This window comes from Hypanus sabinus, chromosome X2 (genome assembly GCF_030144855.1).
Source record: "Hypanus sabinus isolate sHypSab1 chromosome X2, sHypSab1.hap1, whole genome shotgun sequence".
NCBI classification, from domain to species: Eukaryota; Metazoa; Chordata; class Chondrichthyes; order Myliobatiformes; family Dasyatidae; genus Hypanus; species Hypanus sabinus.
Genome location: NC_082739.1, coordinates 27,043,975 through 27,067,971, shown reverse-complemented (window position 1 = coordinate 27,067,971; position 23,997 = coordinate 27,043,975). Strand labels below are relative to the sequence as shown.

At 40.2% G+C, this 23,997-nt stretch overlaps 1 protein-coding gene across 1 annotated transcript in view; it reads left to right on the top strand.

Moving 5' to 3' along the window:
- The window catches only part of LOC132385210 (sorting nexin-19-like), a 196,741-nt gene that overhangs the window by 148,360 nt on the left and 24,384 nt on the right, over positions 1-23,997 (top strand). Inside the window, exons 9-10 of the mRNA XM_059957124.1 lie at positions 4,961-5,145; positions 22,823-22,910. Of these exons, the coding sequence (XP_059813107.1) occupies positions 4,961-5,145; positions 22,823-22,910 (273 nt within the window). The remainder of the gene's footprint in view (positions 1-4,960; positions 5,146-22,822; positions 22,911-23,997) is intronic.

Below are 23,997 nucleotides of genomic sequence, written 5' to 3'. Positions count from 1 at the left end.
GAGAGGCAGGTCAAACGTCAAAGGTACTTCATCCATATTTATGATATCATCTGGCCCGATGGAATTCTCCGCTATCTTTGTTTGAGTGAATGTGCGGAAGTTAGCAAGCTTTTCCTCATGGTCGGGAGGGAGCTGCTGACACAGAGTCATGCGTACCCTGACGGACAGGCCTTTTCATCTCATAAATCTAAAACACCACGATTGCCCACCTCTAAAATCTTCGATTTTCATTTTGGTGGCGATTGCTTTAGCCTTCAGTCTGATCTGCACGGTGGAAACACCGCGGCCGCCTGCTCTCTGTGTGTTAACCCAGTCTTCAAGAAAGTTTTCAAGTTCGGGCCATCTGCTATGATTACCTCTGAAAGCTTTTGTCGTCTTTTTGCATTGACTCAGTTCTTCACGCTGGCGTCTCCACCGTCTCAACATCGGTTCATTTATGCCAAGATTATGTGCAGCAGCTCGATTTCCTTCTTCAACCGCCAGATTGATCGCCTTTAACTTAAAAGCTGCATCATATGCTTTTCTTCGAGTGTTTTCCATGTTGATGAGGGTGAGTACAAATGACTGATTTACAATAATTTAATTGTGAAAGTGCACTTGATTTATCGTACAATTTCATTGGACCTCTGTGAACTACTCATCAATTTTATTGGTCTACTGTTACGAGGCAAAATGTTTTTGGCGGCATGATAAAAAAACATGCATTAGCCGCACCGTAGTATAGGCCGCAGTGTTCAAAGCGTGGGAAAAAAGTAGCGGCTTATAGTCCGGAATTTACGGTAATAGATAACATGTCCACAAAAACAATACAGCAGAGAGGAAAGGGAAGGAATATGACCTCTTTAAATTCCAAACCTGAATACAATTTTCACAACACTCCAAATGTTTAGACGGGGAACATGGACTTTAAAACATTTTAATAAAGTCATTATAAGAATAGAGATTCTTATTTGTAGAATGGTAACACCAATTATGATCTGTCTGGCACTGAACACTTAAGTGGTCTAGTATTGGAAAGCATTGGGCTTGACAACAACAGCAGTGTGGAAGTTCTGAATATCCCTCTTCACACTCGCTTTTATGAGTTGATCTTCATTGTTGCTGAGGTAAAGGCCGAAGATTCTGCTGGCTTTAATCACTGGTCACATTTCTATATTATTAATTTAAAAAATGGATCAGAGTTTCTTTTGTTAAATTGTCTTTTTTCAGACTGAAGTCTGTAATTTCAGAAGAGTGATTGTTCTTCCCGAATTACGTGCGCTAAATGTGCATTTCTGTTGTGCCGGCAATATTAGCTCTGTTTCTGAAATTCAGTTCCCTCAGCATAATGGAACAAATTTGAGAAATGGGGTACAGTATCCTTGTACTGAATCAGTATCCATTTCTCCCCTTTAGATTTTTATTTCACTGATTCTTTCAACAATTTTATGTAACTTTCAGTGATTTTTTAAAAAATCTTAAATCTATAAAACCATCCCAAGTCCTCATTTTGAAAAGCTAGTCAGTTGATACTATGAACAGTGTTTGCTGTTTTAGTAGATAATGTTGTTAATATGTGTAGCCCATATCCGAAATAAGTTAGAACTCTATAAAACCCTGGTTAGACCCACACTTCAAGTGTTTAGTTCTGATGGCTTCAATATAGGAAGGATGTGGAAGCTTTAGAGAGGGTACAAGGGAAATTTACCAGAATGCTATCTGGATTGGAGAGCCTTATGAGGTTGCGTTGAGCATACTAGCGCTATTCTCTTTGGAGCAAATGAGGATGAGAAGTGACTTGACAGAGTTGTACAAGATGATAAGAAACATAGATAGAATGGACAGGCAGAGGCTTTTTCCCAGGGTGGAAATGGCTATTTCAAGCAGGCATAATTTTAAGGTTATTGGAGGAAAATATAAGGTGTATGACAGAGGTAGGTTTTTACACTGGGAGTGGTAGGTGTGTGGATCGTTCTGCCAGGGGTGGTGGTGGAGGCAGATGCATTAGGGACATTTAAGAGAGTCTTAGATAGGCACATGATGAAATAAAAATGGAGGACTATGTGAGAGGGAAGGGTTAGGTTGATCTTAAAGTAGGTTAAGGTTGGCACAATATCGTGGGTCTAAGGGCCTGTTCTGTGCTGTAATATTCTATGTTGTTGGTATATTTATATTAATGTGGCTTGCACATCAGTTAACTTCATTGGTGATGTAAGTACCACCGGGAATCCAAGATTACATGGATTGCTAACATCAATATGACGTCCTGCAGCTGAAATAAGTAGCACATGATGAAACATTTTCATTCTATTGCCAACCATTAGTGGTGAGTACAGTTAGTCTACTTTGCGTTATGTGACTATTAGTTTAAAGAGGAAGTCTTTAATCAAAATTAGTGAGCAATAAATTAATTTTGCTGTCAGAATTTAAACTTAGAGCCCTATTTTAATGAATTTTAATATTTTTACACCGTCATTTGGAGGATGTTGTGTTTTTATTCTGGCATCTTCCCCCTTCCTCTCCAGTCCTGAAAATGGGTCTCAGTCCGAAATATCAACTGTTAATTCATTTTCATTGATGCTGTCTGGCCTGCTGAGTTCCTCCAGTATTTTCTATGTATGCTTGAATTTCCAGCGTCTGCAGAATATTTTGTGTTTATGATCTGCTGAATGTCTTGTGTTTATGTTGAATTTTTAATCAGTTTATTTAGATAATTTTTGTGGGAACCTGTAAGCCACCTTCAAAACTTCTTCATAATTAGTTCTAGTTTCAATTCTGATATTGTTGAACTTCAAGATATAATTTTGCATTAAATAAACCTAATATTTTGAAGCTGGTTTGAGAAGCATTACCAACCATGTGATAAAAATAAACTCCTCACCTCTATTCTAAGTGGACATCCCTTTATTCTGAGGCTGTGCCCTCTGGTCCTGGACTTCCCCATTGTGGGAAACATCCTCTCCACATCCACTCTATCTAGGTCTTTCAATATTCAATAGGTTTCAATGAGATCCCTTTTCATTGTTCTAAACTCCAGCAAAGTACAGACCCAGAGTCATCAAACACTTTCATTCCTGGAATCATCCTCATTGGAGATTAGAGGTGCAGTGGACAGTGAGGAAGGTTTTCAAAGCTTGCAGAGGGATCTGGACCAGCTGGAAAAATGGGCTGAAAAAAAGCAGATGGAGTTTAATACAGACAAGTGTGAGGTATTGCTCCTTGGAAGGAAAAACCAAGGTAGATCATACAAGGTAAATGGTAGGGCACTGAGGAGAGCGGTAGAACAGAGGGATCTGAGAGTACAGATACAAAATTCCCTAAAAGTGGCATCACAGGTAGATAGGGTAGTAAAGAGAACTTTTGGTACATTGCCTTTATAAATCAAAGTATGGAGTATAAGAGTAGGAATGTTATGGTGAGGTTGTATAAGGCATTAATGGAGCAGAATTTGGAATATTGTGTGCAGTTTTGGTCACCGAATTACAGGAAGGATATTAATAAGGTTGAAAGAGTGCAGAGAAGGTTTACAAGGATGTTGCCAGGGCTTGAGAAACTGGGTAACAGAGAAAGGTTGAATAGGTTAGGACTTTATTCCCTGGAGTGTAGAAGAATGAGGGGAGATTTGATAGAGGCATATAAAATTATGATGGGTATAGATAGAGTGAATGCAAGCAGGCTTTTTCCACTGAGGCTAGAGGAGAAAAAAACCAGAGGACATGGGTTAAGGGTGAAGGGGGAAAAGTTTAAAGGGAACATTAGGGGGGGCTTCTTCACACAGAGAGTGGTGGGAGTGTGGAATGAGCTGCCAGATGAAGTGCTGAATGCAGGCTCACTTTTAACATTCAAAAAAAAATTGGACAGGTACATGGATGAGAGGTGTATGGAGGGATATGGGCCAGGTGCAGGTCAGTGGGACTAGGCAGAAAAATGGTTCGGCACAGCCAAGAAGGGCCAAAAGGCCTGTTTCTGTGCTGTAATGTTCTATGGTTCATGTACCTCCTCTGGACCTCTCCAATGCCAGTACATCTTTTCTTAGATCAGCAGCCCAAAACTGTTCACAATACTCCGTGCGGTCTGACCAATGCCTTATAAAGTCTCAGTATTACATCCTTACTCTTTTATTCTCTTATATGGCTGCTTTTACATTGCAGGCTCTCGCCCATAGATGCCTAACCTATATTCTCTGTGAAGCTCAATATATTACTTTCCTAATTTAGATAGGGAAGGAAACCTTTAACACTTCAAACTTTGACAAAGTTCTATAAATGTACACTGGAGATTATCCTGACTGGTTACGTCACATCACAGCCTGGTATAGAAACACCAATGCCCAGGAATGGAAAAAGTGACAAAAACTTGGTGAATACAGCCTAGTCCATCACAGGCAAGGCCTTCCCCACCATTTTAGCACATCTATAAGGAGCACTGCCACAAGAAAGCAGCATCCGTCATCAGGTAGCCCCACCATCCAGGCCATACTCTCTTCTCGCTATGCCATTGGGAAAGAGGTCCCATACCACCAAGTTCAGGAACAGTTATTACCCTACAACCATCATGGATAAGTTCACTCACCTCAACAATGAACTGATTCCACAACCTATAGACTCACTTTCAAGGATTCTACAACTCGAGTTATCGGTATTTACTTTTTTGCTATTTGCACAATGTCTTTTCCACATTGGTTGTTTCTCAGTCTTTATTTATGGTTTCCAATAAATTCTATTGTATTTGTTTATTTATCTGTAAATGCCTGCAAGGAAATGAATCTCAAGGTACCATCGGGTGAGGTATATATACTTTGATAAGAAATTTACTTTGAGCTTTGATAGAACTTGCTTCATTCTGGGGTGTTGGATTGTTTAACTTACAGGTAGTAATATCTACCAAAATCTGTTTCTTTATTTTTATTTGTAATTGGTATAATTGGACAGATTTTATTCGTGATGCCTGTGGTATATGATTGTATATTTCTTCATTACAGGTGGCTTGAAGTTCAGATTATTAACCTGACAAGCACTCAGTACTGGGTTGCATACCTCAAGCTTTTACAGGAGGCAATCTGGCCTGGAGGAACTTTACCGAAATGGCCAAAACCTGCTAGAACTCAAGAGCAGAAAATCCAGACCCAGGAACTGGCTTTACAATGCCTGATGAGGATGCTCCCAGGTTAGTATAATTTTATTTTTAATAATTGAAAGAGTTGATTGCTGTCTCACATTAAGAATAATTTTCTAATGCTGAATATGTGGCTGAGAAGAGGCAATAATATGTCCTAAGGCAAAATTGAATATGCTTGTTAAGGTGAAAGAAAAGATTACTGCAAGATTCAGCAACCTATATTACATGATTTTTTGATTAAATTGAAAAGAAAAAAAATGCATCTGCTGAAGAGCCATAATACATTGTAACTTCAATCTCCCTAACTAAATAACAGGATGAAAATGTACTATTTTCTAAGTCAATACCGCATATCATTTTCATAGAGACCAGTTTCAGAGACCACTCAGGAGGGACTGGTTTTAGCTAATCTTCAGATTTAGATTAGTTCATTACCATGTTTACCAGGGTGCAATGAAAAGCCATACCGGTGCTAATACCCTGTGGAACCCCTAACATGTCAGTAAATTCTGAAGCGAAAACTCCAAACCTCTCAGCAGAGTACACAAAAGTTAATGAACATAAGACTGCAGTTCTAGAAATCTGAAATAAAAATATAAATGCTGGAAATATTTAGCAAACAGAAAACATCAGTAAAGGAGTCTGTTTTAAAGGTTGAAGGATCTTTAACAAAAGCATTGAAGGTTTATTGAGGATGCAGAGATTTACCAGGTTGCTGCCTGGATTGGAGAGCATGTCTGATGAGGAAAGATGGAGTGAGCTCGGGCTTTTCCCTTTAGAACAAAGGAAGATGAGAGGTGACTTGATGGAGGTGTATAAGAGACATTGACAGAGTAGAAATAGGATAGAAATAGCTAATATGAAAGGACATACTTTTAAGGTATTTGGAGGAAAGTATAGAGGAGGCTGTAAGAGGTAGATTATTTTACACAGAGAGTGGTGGGTGCTTGCAACTCTCTGCCAGAGCTGGTGGTAGGGGCAGGTACATGAGGGACATTTAAGAGACTCTTAGATAGGCACATGGATGACAGAAGAATGGAGGGTTATGTGGAAGGGAATGGTTTGATAGATTTTGGAGTAGGTTGAAAGGTCGACACAACGTCATGGCTCTCGCTTTACACTTATAACTGTGAGGCTAAACAGACCTCAAATGCCATATTCAAGTTTGCTGATGATATTACTGTCATAGTCCAAATCAATGGTGGTGATTAAACAGCATATAGTGGGAGATTGAAAATCTGGCTGAGTGGTGTCATAATAACCACCTCTCATTCAATGTCAGCATGACCAAGGAACTGATTGTAGACTTCAGGAAAAGGAAACCAAAGGTCCACAAGACAGTTCTTATCAGTGGATTAGAAGTGTAAAGGGTTAGCAACTTTAAATTTCTAGGTGTTATTAGTTCAGAAGACCTGCCCTGGGCCCAGCTTGAAAGTGCAATTATGAAGAAAGCACGGCAGTGCCTCTACTTCCATAAGAGTTTGTGGAGATTGGGCATGACATGTAAAACTTTGACAGACTTCTATACATGTGTAGTGGAGACTATATTAACTGTTTGCATTATGGCCTGGTATGGAAACACCAATGCCCTTGTACGGAAAATCATACAAAAGGTAGTGGATATGGCCCAGTCCATCACAGGTAAAGCCCTCCCCACCATTGAGCACATCTACATGAAGTGCTGTCACAGGACAGCAGCATCCATCATCAGGAACTCCACCACCCAGAACATGTTCTCTTCTTGCTGCTGCCATCAGGAAGAAGGTACAGGAGCCTCAAGACCCATACCACCAGGTTCAGGAACAGTTATTATCCCTCAGCCATCAGGCTCTTGAACAAAAGGGGATAACTACACTCACTTGCCCATCCATTGAGATGTTCCCACAGCCAACGGACTCACTTCCAAACACTCTTCGTCTTATGTTCTCGATATTTTTTGCTTTTTTATTTATTATTATTGTTTCTTCTTTTTGCACTTACACAGTTTGTTGTCTTCTGCACACTGGTGGAATGCCTTAGTAGGGCGGTCTTTCATTGATCCTGTTATAGTTATTGTTCTACAGATTTGATATGTCCACAAGAAAATGAATCTCAGGATTGTATATGGTGACATATGAACTTCGATAGTAAAATTTACTTTGAACTTTGTTCTATGTTCTAAATCTGGCATTAGATATCAGAGCCAATGAGAGTCTTTCCTTCTCAGTTCTACAATTTGAAATGTTTACCATGTTTCGCCTTCCTCTTATGGGCAGATCCTTCCTATCTGTCCAAGATCAATAGTCATTTTGATTCCTAATAATAGTTTTACCTCGAAGTTTAGGTACATACATGTGCCATTCTATAACAAGTAGAAAATCTGGGAGGATGAATCTTACCGCCAGTGTGGCTGTTCCAGCTCTGTTTAAGATATTATGGTGGACCAGTGGACCAGTGTTTTGCAGCGATGGATCAGTGCCCTCAGTACAGTACCCAGCTGAATCTGGATCTGGATAGGGGGTGTGGAAAAGCAGACTTGTGTACAACACCTGTCTGGGTCTCTCACCTTTTGACTCCCTGATTCCAGGTGGGCTCTATGGGTCCAAGTGAACTGTGAAGGGTAATGGGGAATCAAATGACAGCCAGATGGGACAGAAGCAAGATGTAGTTTTGTATCTTAGGTTGAAAGGAGTAATGACCCAAAGATCTTGAAGTATATTTTGGTTAATGACCAAGGAAGATTTGATTAACCTTTTTACTCAGCCATTGTGACTCCAGAGCCATTGATTGCTGGACGCAGGGCCAGTGGAACACTCATTTGTTCAAGTTGTACTTTGCAGCATGTCTATCCAATTAAAATTTTCCAAATCTGAATATAACCATGTAACATATAACAATTACAGTATGGAAACAGGCCATCTCGGCCCTTCTAGTCCGTGCTGAATACTTACTCTTACCTAGTCCCACCGACCTGCACTCAGCCCATAACCCTCCATTCCTTAATGGTGAAATATTTTTCCTTAATCAGAATGAAGCCATACTCAAAGGGCAAGATGGTGATTTTCTTCATCATTTTTAACATTTTCCAGATTTCCTTACAATTTTAGAAGTCTTTGATATTTCATTGAGTCCATGCCAACTTTCAGAGCTGTCATGTCAGTTCCCTTCGACCTGGTGGGCATGTAACGTTTTACGGCACTAATGACCTGGATTCAATTCCCACCACTATCTGTAAGGATTTTTTACGTTTTCTCCATGTCTGCTTGGGTTTCCTCTCACATTCCAAAGATGTACAGTTCGGGTTAGTAAGTTGTGGGCATGACATGTTGGCAGCAGCAGCATGTGGGCTGCCCCCAGTGCGTCCCCAGACTGTGCTGGTCATTGACACATTTCACTGCATGTTTTGATGTACGTGTAAGAAACTACGCTAATCTACATCCATTTGTATCCCTGTAAGGATTCTTTCTCAAGTTCCCAACACACTAACCCTGATTCTCAAACCACTCACTTGCACTGGGGATAATTTGCAAATTAAATTATAAGGAGCATAGACAGTGTAATTTTTCCCACAGTAGGAAAGCCTAAAGAGAGCATAGATTATTTAAAGAGCACCTTGGGGACAAGCTTTTACACACAGAAGGTGTTGATTGAGCTGCCAGGAGTGGTGGAGGAGGTGCATTTACAAACCGTAAAACGCATTTGGACTTGTACATGGATAGGTAACATTTAGAGCAGAGAGTCCCAACCTGCAGTCCACAGACCCCTCAGTTGATGGTAGAGGTCCTTGGCATAAAAGAGATTGGGAACCCCTGATTCAGAGGGATATGGACCAAATGCAGGCATATGGGATTAGCTTATATGGGCATCTTCATTAACATGGACAAGCTGGGATGATGAACCTGTTTATATGCCTGTGTCTATGCATCTTGAAATTATCTTTTGTTTGAAATCCATTTCTCACAGTAGCCCATTCTTTAACTCAATGATTTTGGAATATTTGATTAACTGTAAAATATTTCAGTTTATCCACTACTTTTATGACCTGGGTAGGTTTGAATATTTGCTCAGATTGATATCTTTATGGCCGTGTTTGGCATGGGAAACTTCTGATGTAATTGTGGAGTGTTGTTGATTAATGATAGGCTCCAAGTAAGGACATTGTTCATTAACCAAGATGCTTCAGAAATTGCTCCCTCATCTGTCACCTTCGTACATTTGATCTTATAATAATGGCGTAACAAAATATTTGCAGAAGTGTGGAGAAAACTATACTTCTGGTACTGTATTAAGTATAGAGCTCTATCTTTAACAGAAATTGAGTGGACTTTGAGGGATGTTTCCTATAGTGGGAGAGCCTAGGACCTGAGGGCACAGCATCAGAGTAGAGTGGTGTCCCTTTAGAACAGAGATGAGGAGAAACTTCTTCAGCCAGAAGGTGGTGTATCTGTGGAATTCATTGCCCCAGACTGCTGTGGGGCCAAGTCATTGAGTAATTTCAAGCAGACGTTGATAGGTATTTAATTAGAAAAGGTATGAAAGTTTCTGGGGAGAAGGCGTTGAGAGGGAAAATTAAATTAGCCATGATAGAATGGCAGAGCAAATGTGATGGACTGAATGGTCCAATTCTGCTCCTCTGTCGTAAGGTCTAATATTGAAGATGTTGTTTGACACTCAGTTAATTGAACATTGCAACTACTTCTCCATTTGTACAAGATGACATTCAGCTGTAGTAATTAGTTGTCGGACCTCCTTAGCATGTTCCCACAGTATACTATGAGTAGAATAAATATATTAAATATATTTGGACAATGTAAAGCAATTTTACTGTGATCTTCAAAATGTTAATTGGTTATAAATTTAATTACAGTTTGACCCAATGTTCTGTTTGTTGCTGCTTTGTTAGCTCTGCATCCCTTCTATTAAAACTGCCAAGATGCACTTTTATGGTTAACTTAATATCTCTTCTGGTTTCCAGTTGTGGAAACTGTACTTCTACTTCAAGGATATTGTTTGCCTCATTTTGCTGTGGAGGCACTTTTACAATTAAGCTAAACATTACTTGAGTTCCAAGCTCTTCTCATCATTTGCTTTGGAAGGTCTGTCTTTCTAAAGCTGATACAATAAATCTCTTTTAGGATCATAAAAGTGTATGTAATTTGTAACATTTCTAAGGTATTGTTTTCTGTTTCAAGGTTTATAAAACATAGCACAGTACAAGCCCTGCAGCCCACAATATTTTGCCGACCTTTTAACCTACTCCAAGTTCAGTCTAACACTTAACTCTTGCATAGCCCTCCATTTGTCTATCATCCATGTGGCCTACCTAAGAGTCCTGTAAATGCCCCTAATGCAGGAGCTCCCAACCTTTTTTATGCCATGGACCAATACCATTACACAAGGGGTTTGTGGTCCCCAGGTTGGGAACTGCTGCTCTAATATATCTGCCTCTAACACCACCCCTGGAAAGCACGGTCCAAGCGGTCGCTACTCTATGTGAAAAAGCTTACCTCTGACATCCCTTCTAAAATGCTGGAAAGCTAATTTTAAAAAGAATTAGAGAACTTCCCCAACATTTCTCTCTCTAACTCTAGGGCATAGTCATTTTTTCACTGCTTGTTTAGGGATCTGTGCATAATTTAATCTTTCTTTCATTCTAGTTGCCTTGTTTCTTTTACTCCGTTTTGCTTCTTCCCTAGCACACCTCATTGTTTCACAGCAACTGAACTACAATCAGAGTTGTTGCATTTGCACACTAGTTCCTACATGTAAGTCAGTCAGATGATTTTGATTTATAGGTTGAGGAATAAATGGCCTGTCATTTGAAGCAGGCTTTTCTGAATGGAATGTTTCAAATAATTTGGTGAACTCCAAGGCAGGTGAAGGGTCTCACTCTATCTGCTCTGGTTGACCTATGAAGCAATAATGTTGTCTTGGGTCTGTGGAGATGGTTGTCCAATAGATTCTATGTCCTTCCTGACAGCAGGTACTTTCTGCATTTGGCTTTAGTTTTTGTTAAGGTTCTTTTAAATAATTTAGACACCACCAGCTATAATTTATTAGGGATTTGAAAAGATTACGTAGGCCACCAAAGACTCTAGCACATTTCTACAGAGAGCATTCTGACTGGTTGCACAGCCTGGTATGAAGGCTCCAATGCACAGGATCGGAACAAGCTGCATAGAATTGCAGACTCAGCCAACTTCATCATGGCACTGGCCTTTCCACCATCGAGAACATCTTTAAAAGGCAGTGCCTCAAGAAGGTGGCATCCATCATTAAAGAGTCTCAGATCCAGGATATGCTGTCTTCTCATTATTACCATTAGCTTCTTCCCCTCCGCCATCAGATTTCTCAATGGTCCATGAGCACTACCTCACTGTTTTGCTCTCTTTTTGCACTATTATTTATATTTTATATATCTCTTACTGTAACTGATAAAAATTATTTATGCATTGCACTGTACTGTTGCTGCATAGACAACAAATTTCATGACATGTCAGTGATAGTAAACCTGATTCTGAGACAAGCCAAAAAAAAAAGTAATTTCTAAATCTGAACTGAAACTGATGATTCTGGAGCAACAGTCCTGAAGAAGGGTCTCAGCCCGAAACATCAACTGTTTACTCTTTTCCATAGATGCTGCTTGACCTGCTGAGTTCCTCCAGCATCTGCAGATTTTATTGTGTTTGTGCTAATTCTGAAATTGCATGCAGTAGCGACCTTTGCTTTCCATTCATATTGATATATAATTCCAGCATTTCCTGACAAAAGCCTTTGGTTATAATACTAATGTATTTCCCCAACACCTTGAATGTTTTGATTCACTTCTGCAAAGTATTAATTTGGTCCCAGACTCTCAAATTCAACCATGATTTAACAATGTACGTATCAATCTTTCACCTCTGTCATTAAATGATGAAACTTATAATCCTTTATCTGATGCCAAAGTAAATGTTTTTCTGAAACTTCTGTAACTGATCCAAAGTGTTTTCATCTCTGTAATATCAATTTGTTTTCTGAAGTCTGCTTTATTTCTAGGAACAACTTTATTCACCGTGTACATTTACATGTATTAGGAATTTATTTTATTTAGAGAAACATCACAGAACAGGCACCTCTGTCCAATGAGCCACACCGTCCAGCAACCCACCAATTTAACCCTAGCCTAATCACAGGACAATTTACAGTGACCAACTAGCCTACTAACTGGTACACCTTTGGAAGGTGGGTAGAAAACAGAACACCTGGAGGAAACCCATGCGTTCATGGAGAGAGCAGACATATTTCTCACAGACAACGTCAGAATTTGACTCTGAACTCCGACGCCCCGAGCTGTAATAGTGTCGTACTAACTGCTATGCCACTGTGGTGCCCGATAATGTTATACAACGAAAACAGTAATCAAGAATTATACAGAAAAAAAAGACCATAAGAGCAGAATTTGGCTATTCGGTCCATCGAGTCTGCTCCACCATTTCATCATGGCTGATCCAGTTTTCCTCTCCGCCCCAATCTCCTGCCTTCTCCCTGTATCCCCTCATGCCCTGACTAATCAAGAATCTGTCAACCTCTGCCCAAAATATACATAAAGACTTGGTCACTACAGCTGCCTGTGGCAAAGAATTCTACAGACTTACCACTCTCTGGCTAAAGAAATTCATCCTCATCTCCGTTCTAAAAGGATGCCCCTCTGTTCTGAGCTTGTGTCCTCAGATCCTAGGCTCTCCAACCATAGGAAACATTCTCTTCACATCCACTTTATTAAGGGCTTTCACCATTCGATGAGGTCACCCCTCATTCTTCTGAATTCTAGTGAATACAGGCCCAGAGCTGTCAAGTGCTCTTCATATGACAAGCCATTCAATCCTCGTGAACCTCCTTTGAGCCCTGTCCAGTGTCAGCACATCCTTTCTAAGATAAGGGGTCCAAAACTGCTCACAATACTCCAAGTGAGGCCTCACCAGTGCTTTATAAAGCCTCAACATTACATCCTTGCTTTTATATTCTAGTCCTCTTGAAATGAATGCTAACATTGCATTTGCCTCCCTCACCACTGACTCAAAGGGCAAATTAACTTTCAGGGAATCCTGAGTACATCCATTTCCAGCTCCAACTCATTAACACGGATTGTTAGAAGTTGCAGCTGGATGCACATCTCGCAGTAGTTGTTGGGGACACTGGGAGTCTCCTTGCCTTCCCATAGTCTGCAAGAGTATTCCTCTATCCTGTCTGGTGTCTCTACTGTCCTTGCTGAGCAAATGTAAAGAAAGGAAGGAAAAAAAACTTAACATTGAGCTTTTCTTTTGTTTTGCCTTCACTGATTGAAGCCTCTCTTTGTTGAAGCCTCGAAGAGCTAAAGCCTCAAGATCACCATTCTGACTCTGTCCACCCAGATGACGGCCACAGCACTTGCCCCTGCCTTCCTTTAATTTGCTCTTGCTAATCAATCGCAAATGCCAATTGGTCGCTGGTCAAAACTCTTTCTCACTGTACCAACCCTCTGCTGCCTTTTGTACTTGGGCAGTGGACCTGACTGAAGTCCCCTCCTCTCAAAACTTCCGATGTCCTGAGTGATCGCTGGTTAAAGCTCTTTTTCACTGTATCAACCCATTACTGCCTAAAGAAATATATAAAATAAAGAAGCATATAAAATGAGGTTAAAGTACAGACATGGAATAAAATGTGCATAAATACATAAATACCAATATGTATTTACAATGTAAACAGCAGCATAATAGTGGTTTAAAATGTTTACAGTGCAGTGACGGGGTAATAGAGAGGGGTGGAGGATGTAACTAGAATAGTTGATCAGATTAACTGCCTGGGGAAGAACTTATAAAATAGCATGAAGGCTATGTTTTAATAGCCTTATTGCACTTTCTAGAAGGGAACATTTGGACAGGCAGTTTGTCGGGTGGGTAATGTCCACAGTGACTTTTCCTGCCTGCTTCTTTGTCCTGGACACATACAGGTACAAGTCCTGCAGTGATGGTAGACTGCAACCTTTTCTGCTGACCTGACAGAGTTTCTCTGCACATTTGGCAATTAATTTGCTGCGCAGAGTACTGATAGACAGTTGGCAATTTGATAACGTTGTTGTTTACCTGTTTCTGAAACATAGAGTATATAAACATTATACATACATATATCGCTCAGGTGCCTAGAACTTTTGCACAGTACTGTATTTGTCATTGTGGTGCAGAGAGTGACTTTGTAAATCTGGTGGGAGCAAAGGATATATGTAGCTGAGTCTTCTGTACGTTTCTCCACTTCTGCTTTCAGTAGTTGAAGTTGACTGGCTGGTATCAGTAAGTTTTGTTTTCTCAGAAGGAAGATTGTAGAAGAGCATCTGCCTAAACAACTGTGGTGCACAAGGAGAAAAAATGCAAGTCTTTGAAAGAACAGAAGGAGCTCTGTAGACCATAATCAGCTGATAATTTTGTCAGATTTTGTTCAATTTAAATCAATAATTTTGTTAGCATAAATGTAAGAGATTATGCTGGTACTGGCAAACCACAATGAAAACGCTTAATTACATCCAGTTTTACGTTAAGCATAACACCCTTATGAGCTCTCTTAGGCTTTTTCAATACCTTAGGACGCTTCTTGCTAACGGATGCACAAAATAAATTCAGATAAAGCACAGATGCTCACAGGCACATGTTTAAGCTATGGCGGCTTGATGCTGAATGCAGTTCCGAGGTAGGACATTGGCTGCTCGGAGCGCAAGCTGCCTTTTTTTGTAAAAGCAAAAACTCTTTGGTTAGTGAAAACAGGTAACTAATGTAGGTCTTTGGTAAAAGCGAGGTGTTGTAAAGCGAATGTTTGGAAACGGGCCACTTGTAAAGAGCTGTCATTCCATGCTGAGACCTTTCATGATAAAGTGTCCTGGTCCAAAAAAGTGGCTCTTTATTCCTCTCCATAGATACCACCTAACTTGCTGAGTTCCTTCAGCATTTTGAATTTTATTAATATGTTCCTGTCAACTCCAATACAATTTGATGTAAATTTAATCCATTTTTCTCTTTGAAAGAGAGACTTCACATTTACAGCAACAAGTTTGTTAATTGCCAGATTTTTATTTTATCGTCAAGACCTAACTTCTGACATATTTCCTTGCAGTTACTAGTTCTAGGCTGCGTAAAAGCGCTATCTGTTTATTACCAACTTTGTGTTGTGTTGGTATCGACTGACTTCACCAGCAAAATACGACAGGTATTATTAATAGGGGTGGCATGGGACTGCAGTTGCCTTAAGATGGCAGTGATCACCGATCAGGTTTTGATTCCCATCATTGTTTATATGTGTTCCTCATGACCGTGTGGATTTCCTCCGGGTGCTCCAGTTTCCTCCCATATTCAAAACACATATGGTTATGGTTAGTGAGTTCTAGGTATGCTGCGTTGGCACTGGAAGTGTTTCAACATTTGAGGGCTGTACAGCACAATCCTCGCTGATTTGACTTGACACAAACATTGTATTTCAGTGTATGTTTCGATATTTTAATGTACTGTACATGTGACAAATAAAGCTAATCTTTCATCTTTGTGACCACCCTAAAGGTCATTAAAATCAAAAAGTCACTAACCAGATTGAGAAACTTTCTCCAGCTCTACATTCATCCAGTGGCTAACCAACTGACAATGTTGACAGGGGTTGTTTGCTTTATATGACATATATTCAAAAATTTTATCTATCACCTTCATGTTGACAAAACCTTTATCAATTTCACTGATCAATAAGGAATATATACACTCAATGGCCAATTTATTAACTATAGGAGGTGCCTAATAAAGAGGCCACCGAGTGTATGTTCGTAGTCTGCTGCTGTTGCCCATCCTCTATAAGGTTCAACATTTATGCTCAGAGGTACTCTTCTGCACACCACCATTGTGACGCGTGCTTACTTGAGTGACTGTCACCTTCCTGTTAGCTTGAGCTATTCAGGCCAATCTCTTCTGTACTTTCTCATTAACAAGGCATTTTCACCCACTGAACTGCTGCTCACTGGATGTTTTCTGTTTTCCGCACCATTCTCTATACACTCTAGAAACTGCTGTGCATGAAAGTCCCTGTAAATCAGCTGTTTCTGAGATATTCATACCACCCCATCTGACACCATTGTTCCATGGTAAAAGTCACTTAAATTACATTTCTTCCCTATTCTGATATTTGATTTGAACAATAACTGAACCTCTTGACCATGTCTGCATGCTTTAATGCATTGAATTGCTGTCACATGATTGGCTGATTAGATACTGGCATTAAAGAGCAGGAGTACGGATGTACCGAATAAAATGGCCACTTTAGTATAACAGTTTACAGTGGCGCTCTGCATCACTAAATGCAACAGAATATTTCCCAGCATAAAACCTGAGGGCAAAATACTTTGTTGATTTTTTAAAATTTCTTAAGTCTTAAAATGAAATTAAAAACTTTAGAAACGTTTTAAAAATATCAGTTTAAGATTAGTCTTTTATTTCTGAAGCAGAAATCTGAAGCCCCCTGTATCCTGTGATTTTCTAAAAAACTTTCTCTTCATTATAGGATTGCTTTCCTCATGTTATACTGACATGTCATTTTGAAAAGACAATAAGGTAAAATATAGTATATCTGTTTCCCAAGGAAGGAAAATTTAAGATACTGCAAATTGAATTAATTTGACGGAGTAACTGATGTAATGCACTCGCCTGTTCCTGTATTGACTGTAATGTTTATGGCTTTTTTATAGTTCTTGCATTTTCTCAGATAATTTAATCTTGTATGATCCTTGAGGAATGCTGGCAAAATGCGTATGGTGAGCCAATAAACATTCTGACTAACTCTCCCATCCGATGTGAAAGGTCAGTGTGATGCTATGACAGGAGTCGAGCTTCTGAACCATAAAATTACACATGCTGATCCTCTTTGGGAACTGAGCATGTAATCCTGCTTCTTGGAGAGGAAGTTAAAACAAGGGCTGATCAGCCTGATGTGTGGAGATTAAAGATGAGCTTTATTTGTCACGTGTACCATACTGTGCAAAGGTCTGAGGCAAATATATAAAACAAGAGTACTGTATTAGTCAACGTGGAGCGGAGAGCGAGTATGTAAATTTGGCGGGAACAAAGGATATTGGGAATGGCAAGAGTGGAGCGCCACAGGAGGGGTGTGGAACAGCTGGCAGAGAAGCAATGCCGGGGTGGAGGGGTGGCACAAATGTAGGCACACCCAGACTTGAAACACCAGGTAAGATTATTTGATTCCAAACAATTGGTTTATTTATCATTACAGGATGTCTCTCTGGATGTCCCTCTCCGTTCCCCTTTTCTAAACCATGATTCCTCCCCCTGCCCTCTTCCCACTCTCAGTCCACATTAGAGACCCATATCAGAATCAGATTTATCATCACTCACATTGGTCATGAAATTTGTTTTTTTTTGTGGCAGCAATAGAGTGCAATGCGTAAAATTACTACAGTACTGTGCAAAAGTCTTAGGCAGCTTAGCTAATATATATACACGTGCTTAAGACTTTTGCACATTAGCCGACTGGTGGTGTAGTGGCATCTGCACTGGACATGGAGACGAGTGGTCCTGGGTTTGAATCCTTCTGGCTCCTGGCATGCTTTCCATCTGTGCTGGGTTGGGCGTTGAGCTAGCAAATTGACCTCGTAAATAAACAGACAGATGCTAAAGAAACAGCAAGGTTGCCACCTGATGCACCAAGAAGGCGCAGAGAGGAACTAAAAAGATTTTTGCACAGTACTGTAAATTGAAACATAGGTCCAGTGAAATATATCATTTTTGTCAATGACCAACATGGGTCCAAGAATGTCCTGAGGGCAGCCTGCAAGTGTCACCATGTTCCAGCACCAACATAGCATGCACACAACTTATTTAACCCTAACTTGTACCTCTTTGGAATACGGGAGGAAGCCAGAGCACCTAGAGAAACCCATGCAGTCATGAGTAAAATGTGCAAACTGTAACACTAACCACTACGTGTCGCCCTATTTACCCTGTAGTAACCCCTATTTGAAGGAGAGTAGGGGACGTTGATTAGCATCCTAATTATTAGTTAACTGTTTAACAACAAAATCTGTTTAAATTGCATTTATAATTTTTTGTTTTTTTCTCACAATTTTAATTGGTTTTCAATGTTCCTGATTACATATTTCTAAATGTCTGGAAAAAGGTTTTTAACAAGTTTGTTGTACTGCAGTTAAAGAAGAAAGATTACTGGTGCTGTAAAGCCTTACACTAAATGCCTCATTATTGTACAGTTGTATTTATGTAGATATACACATGTAAAGTATTTATATAATAAATGATCCTCGTGCAAGTAAACACTATGCGGGCCAATGGTGTAGTGGCATCTGCACTGGACTTCGAAGTGAGTGGTCCTGGGTTTGAATCTGGCCGGCTCCTTGTACATTTTCCATCTGTGCTGGGTTGAGCATCCAGCTAACAACATGGGCCTCGAAAAGACAGATGCTATGGAAACGGCAAAAATGCCGCTCAGTGTGCCTCAAGGCATGAAAAGTAACAACAAGTAAATATTATTATTTACTTTGAATTACTTTGAATGTGTATCTTGTGTGAAAAAGGCTGTCTTAAACTGTCTAGCAAAATAAATCAAACGAGGGTGCCACAATAGCCCGGTGGTTAACGTAACACTATTACATTTCGGAGCATTGGAGTTCGAAGTTCAATTACAGTGTTCTCTGTAAGAAGTTTGTCCATCTTTCCTGTAAGCACACGGGTTTCCTCTGAGTGCTGTGGTTTCCTCCTACAGACCAAAGAAGTACCAGTTAATAGGTTAATTGGCCATTGTAAGTTGTCCTATGATTAGGATAGGGTTAAGTAGGTGGGTTGCTGGGCAGCGTGAGCTCGTTGCGGCTGAGTTGGACATTCAACTTCTGAAAAAAATATTGTTGCTAGTGTATCTGCAGCCAGTGTTAGTTTTGGCTCTGCATGTTGCAGGATTGATGTCAAAAATCCCTCTAATCCACAGAACATTGCCAATGGCCTTGAGATCATATGGTCTCTTTAAGGAGCTTTTCCTCAACGATAGATGTGTGCTTAGTAGATTGATGAACGAGGCCGAAGACATGGAGAAGGCCTGTCCTGGTTTTGGAGAATTGTCGGTGTTTGGGTGGGTAAGAAGGAAGTGGGTGAGTGGGGTTTTTTTTTGTTGCTGTTGCTATTGCTGCTTGTGTTGTTCTCCAAAAATGGTGGACATGCTGTGTTGGCACTGGAATGTATGGCAACATGAGGGCTGCCCCCAGCTCATCCTTAGTTTGTGCTGGTTGTTTTAGCGCAGATTACACATTTTACTGTACATTTTAGTAAATAAATGAATCTAAGGGACAAGTGTTGGCACCTTCTCATGTCAGGGGTTTGCTGGGTTTTTATTTCTTAAAGGAGGTTAATTATTGCAGTTACTACTTGATCATATTTTATAGAGAATCATAAAATGATCCTACTGCATTTCAGAAGGGCAACAGTACTCGTGTACAAACCATATTTCTCTGATCCACCTTGGAAAGACAAGGGTACTTGTGTGCAAACCACATCTCTCTACCTCACCTTGGAAAGGTGAAGGGTACTCATGAACAAACCACATTTCTCTGTTCACCTCAGAAGGGCAATAATACTCTGTACAAACCACATTTCTCTGATCCACTGTGGAAAGACAAAGGTTCTTGTTTACAAACTACCTTTTACTGATCGCCTTCTGAGCAATTGTACTGGTGTGCAAGCCACATTTTCTGCCCCACCCCAAGGCCAACAGTACTTGTGTACAAACCACATTTCTCGGCATGATCTTGGAAAGACAAGGGTGCTCGTGTACAAATCACATTTCTTGATCCATCTTGGAAAGACAAGGGTGCTCGTGTGCAAACCATATTTCTCTGCCCCACCTCAGAAAAAGCAAGGGAACTCATGTACAAACTGCATTTCTCTAATCACCTCAGAAGGGTAATAGTACTTATGTGCAAGCCACATTTCTCTGCCCCATCTTGGAGAGAGAAGGGTACTCATGCACAAACCACATTTTTCTGCACCACCTCGGAAGGGCAACAGTACTCGGGTAAAAATCACGTTTCTAGAATCCACATTGGAAAGACTAGGTGCTCATGCACAGATCTCATTTCTCTGATCCAACTCTAAAAGACAAAGGTACTCGTGTGCAAACATTTCTCTGCCCCACCTCAGAAAAAGCAAGGGAACTCGTGTACAAACCATATTTCTGTGATCAACTCAGTAGGATAATAGTACTCGTGTGCAAACCACATTTGTCTATCCCACCTTGGAAAGACAAGATACTAGTCTACAAACATGGTTGAGTGAACTTGGCCTTTTCTCCTTGGAGTGACGGAGGATGAGAGGTGACCTGATAAGGGTGTATAAGATGATGAGAGGCATTGATTGTGTAGATAGTCAGAGGCTTTTTCCCCAGTGCTGAAATGGCTAGCACGAGAGGCCAGAGTTTTAAGGTGCTGGGGAGTAGATACAGAGGAGATGTCAGGGGTAAGTTTTTTACACAGAGTGGTGAGTGCATGGAATGGGTTGCTGGCAATAGTGGTGGAGGCGAATACAATAGGGTATTTTAAGAGACTCCTGGATAGGTACATGGAGCTTAGAAAAATAGAGGACTATGGGTAACCCTAGGTAATTTCTAAGGTCAGGACAAGTTCAGCACAGCTTTGTGGGCCGAAGGGCCTGTATTGTGCTGTAGGTTTTCTATGTTTCTAAACCACATTCCTCTGCCCCTCCTGGAAAGACAAGGTTACTCGTGTACTAAACACATTACTCTGATCCACCTTGGAAAGACCATAAGATATAGGAACAGAAGTAGGCCATTCGGCCCATCAAGTCTGGTCCACCATTCAATCACGGGCTGATCCAATTCTTCCAGTCATCCCCACTCCCCTGCCTTCACCCCATACCCTGGCTAATCAAAAACCTATCTATCTCTGCCTAAAATAAACCCAATGACTTGGCCTCCACAGCCATTCGTGGCAACAAATTCCATAGATTTACCACCCTCTGAATAAAGTAAGTTCTCTGCATCTGAGTTCTAAAACGATGTCCTTTTTTCCTGAAGTTGTTCCCTCTTGTCTTGGACTCCCGTACCACAGGAAATAACTTTGCCATATCTAACCTATTCAGGCCTTTTAACATTTGGACTGTTTCTTTGAGACAAGGGTACTTGTGTACATACAGTAACATCATTGATGCCTTGGCAAGGTTTGGATGGTTCCACACTTATTGCAATCATATTCCTTGTGATATTGATGCAGGCATTGAAATTTTAGATTCAGCTGTGTACATTCATTTACTATGAACAAGTTGTTTTATACCTTTACAGAGTTTGGGCATCTGTGGTGAGGTCATTTTCCTTTTGGAAAGGGGTTGTGCACTGCCCTGATAACCTACTGTAGTAAGTGAGTGGGGAGGTGTCACAATGCCGTTCTAGGGTCTTGATCCGGATGCTGTTTGATTTGGTGGAGTACCTGGAAGTGGTCCAATGCAGTTCTGGGTAATTGCATCATGCGTATGCGAGTTGTTAATGATGCCGTAGGCACCATTGGCCAAGACTCTCATTCAGAGACTCAACAATTCATGTTCTCAATATTATTGATTTATCTTCTTTTATTATTTGCACTTTGTCTTCTTTAGCACATTTTCATAAATTCTATTGTATTTCTCTATTTTCCTGCAAATGTCTGTAAGAAAATGAATCTCAGGGTAAGTATAGTTTTATTAAAAAATTGTTTTGACTTTCACTTTGCCTTTCAAAGTTCAAAGTAAATTTGTTATGAAAGTACATATGTGTCACCATAAACTACTCGGAGATTCATTTTCTTGCAGGCATAATACTCCACAAATCAACAGAAAGATAACCATGACAGAATCAGTGAAAGACTGTCCAATTTGGGTGTTCAACCAGAGTGCAGAAGAGAATAAACTGCAAATACAAAAATAAATAATAATAAATTAATAGGCAATAAATGTCGAGAACATTAGATGAAGAGTGCTTAAAGGTGAGTACTGGGTGGGTTGCTGAAGTGATTGTAGTAAAAATAAGATAGGAAGTAAGTTAGTTAAAATTTTCATCATGGCTGGTTTATTATCTCTCTCAACCCCATTCTCTTTCCTTCTCCCTGTATCCTTTGACTGATCAAGACCCATCAACTTTGCTTAAAATATACTGAATGATTTGGCCTCCACAGCTGCTCGTGGTAATCCCACAGATTCACTACCCTTTGCCTGAAGAAATTACTCCTCATCTCTGTTCTAAAGAGATGTTCTTTGATTCTGAGGCTGTTCCCTCTGATCCTAGACTCCCTTACTTTAGGAAACGCCCTCTCCCTGTTCACTCTACCTAGACCTTTCGGTGTTTCAATGAGATTCCACCCCCTTAGTTTTCTAAATTCCAGCAAGTACAGGCCCAGAGCCATCAAACACTCCTAATATGTTAACTCTTTTGATCTCATGATCATTCTTGTAATCTCATCTGGACCCTCTCCAATGCCAGCACATCTTTTCTTAGGTAAGGGTCCCATATATAATATGTGATAAATAACTTAGTAATACTGTGCACTCCTGGTGCAGGATTTAAACCCACAATATCAACAGCTCCTTTCTCTCCATAGGTAACCAGTTGATTTCCTCCAGCAAAATTGTTTCTTGCTCTAACTTAAATAATGATTAGTTTTGTATCTTTTAATTAAACAAATGTTCTTTTGTTTTGACAGCTCTGATTCCTGAAGTTCTTGGTGAGGAGGGTTATGAGAAAAGTTGGCAGTTAGTGCTGGAGTCACTGCAAGATCCGCTGATAAACAGGTGGGTCCAACACAGAATTTGAGAATTGTAATGTTCATTTCTGTATTTAGAAACAGGTTGGCACACAGAAAAATCCACTTGGAATTGAAATAACCTATTCAGCTTTACAAGGAGCAAGATTCTTAGATTGGTATGTTTTTTTGTATAAATGTTTGAAGTATTTATCTCATATTTATCCATATTGAGTTGCATTTCTCCACTCATCTGACATGTCTGTAACACCTAACATTGGAGCCCCTTCGCCTCCTCATAGCTCACATTTATTAAAATGTAGTTTCATATGTTTGAATCATATTTACATCATTACAGTCATGGAGTCATTTATTTTCTTTAGAAATCTAGCACAAAATAGGCCCTTCTAGCCACACCACCAGCAACCCACCCAGCTTAATCAAGGAACAATTTACAATCACCAATTAAACTATTAACTGATTTGTCTCTGGATTGTGGGAGGAAGCCCATGCATTCACAGGGAGGACATAGAGACTCCTTACAGAGGACACCGGAGTTGAACTGCGAACTCCAATGCCCCGAGTTGTAATAGCGTTGCGCTAACTGCTATGCTACCGTGGCGCTGACTATGGCACAGAACCAGGCTCTTGGTGCCTCTGGTCCATGCCAAACTACTATTCTCCCTAGTCCCATTGACCTTAGCCCTCCAAACCCCTCCCATCCATGTACTTATCCAAACTTCTCTTAAGTGTTGAAATCGAACCCAGATCCACCACGTGTGCTGGCAGTGTGTTCCACACACTCACTACCCTCTGATTGAAGATCCCTCAGATTCCCCTTAAATAGCTCACCTTTCACCCTTAACCTATGACACTGAGTTCTAGTTTCACCGATCTCAATGGAAAAAGCCTGCTTGTATTTACCCTATCAATAACTTTGTATACCTCTCTCAAGTTTCTCGTCATTCTCCTACACTCCAGTGAATAAAGTCCATAACCTGTTCATCCTTTCCCTATAACTCAGACTAGTTTAACCCAAGGCAATGATTTACTTCAGGTACAGAAATTCAACTGTAAGGCAAGGTGGTTTAAAGACTTTATGGAAACATGCTGGAATTTTGATTTTATGCTCGAGG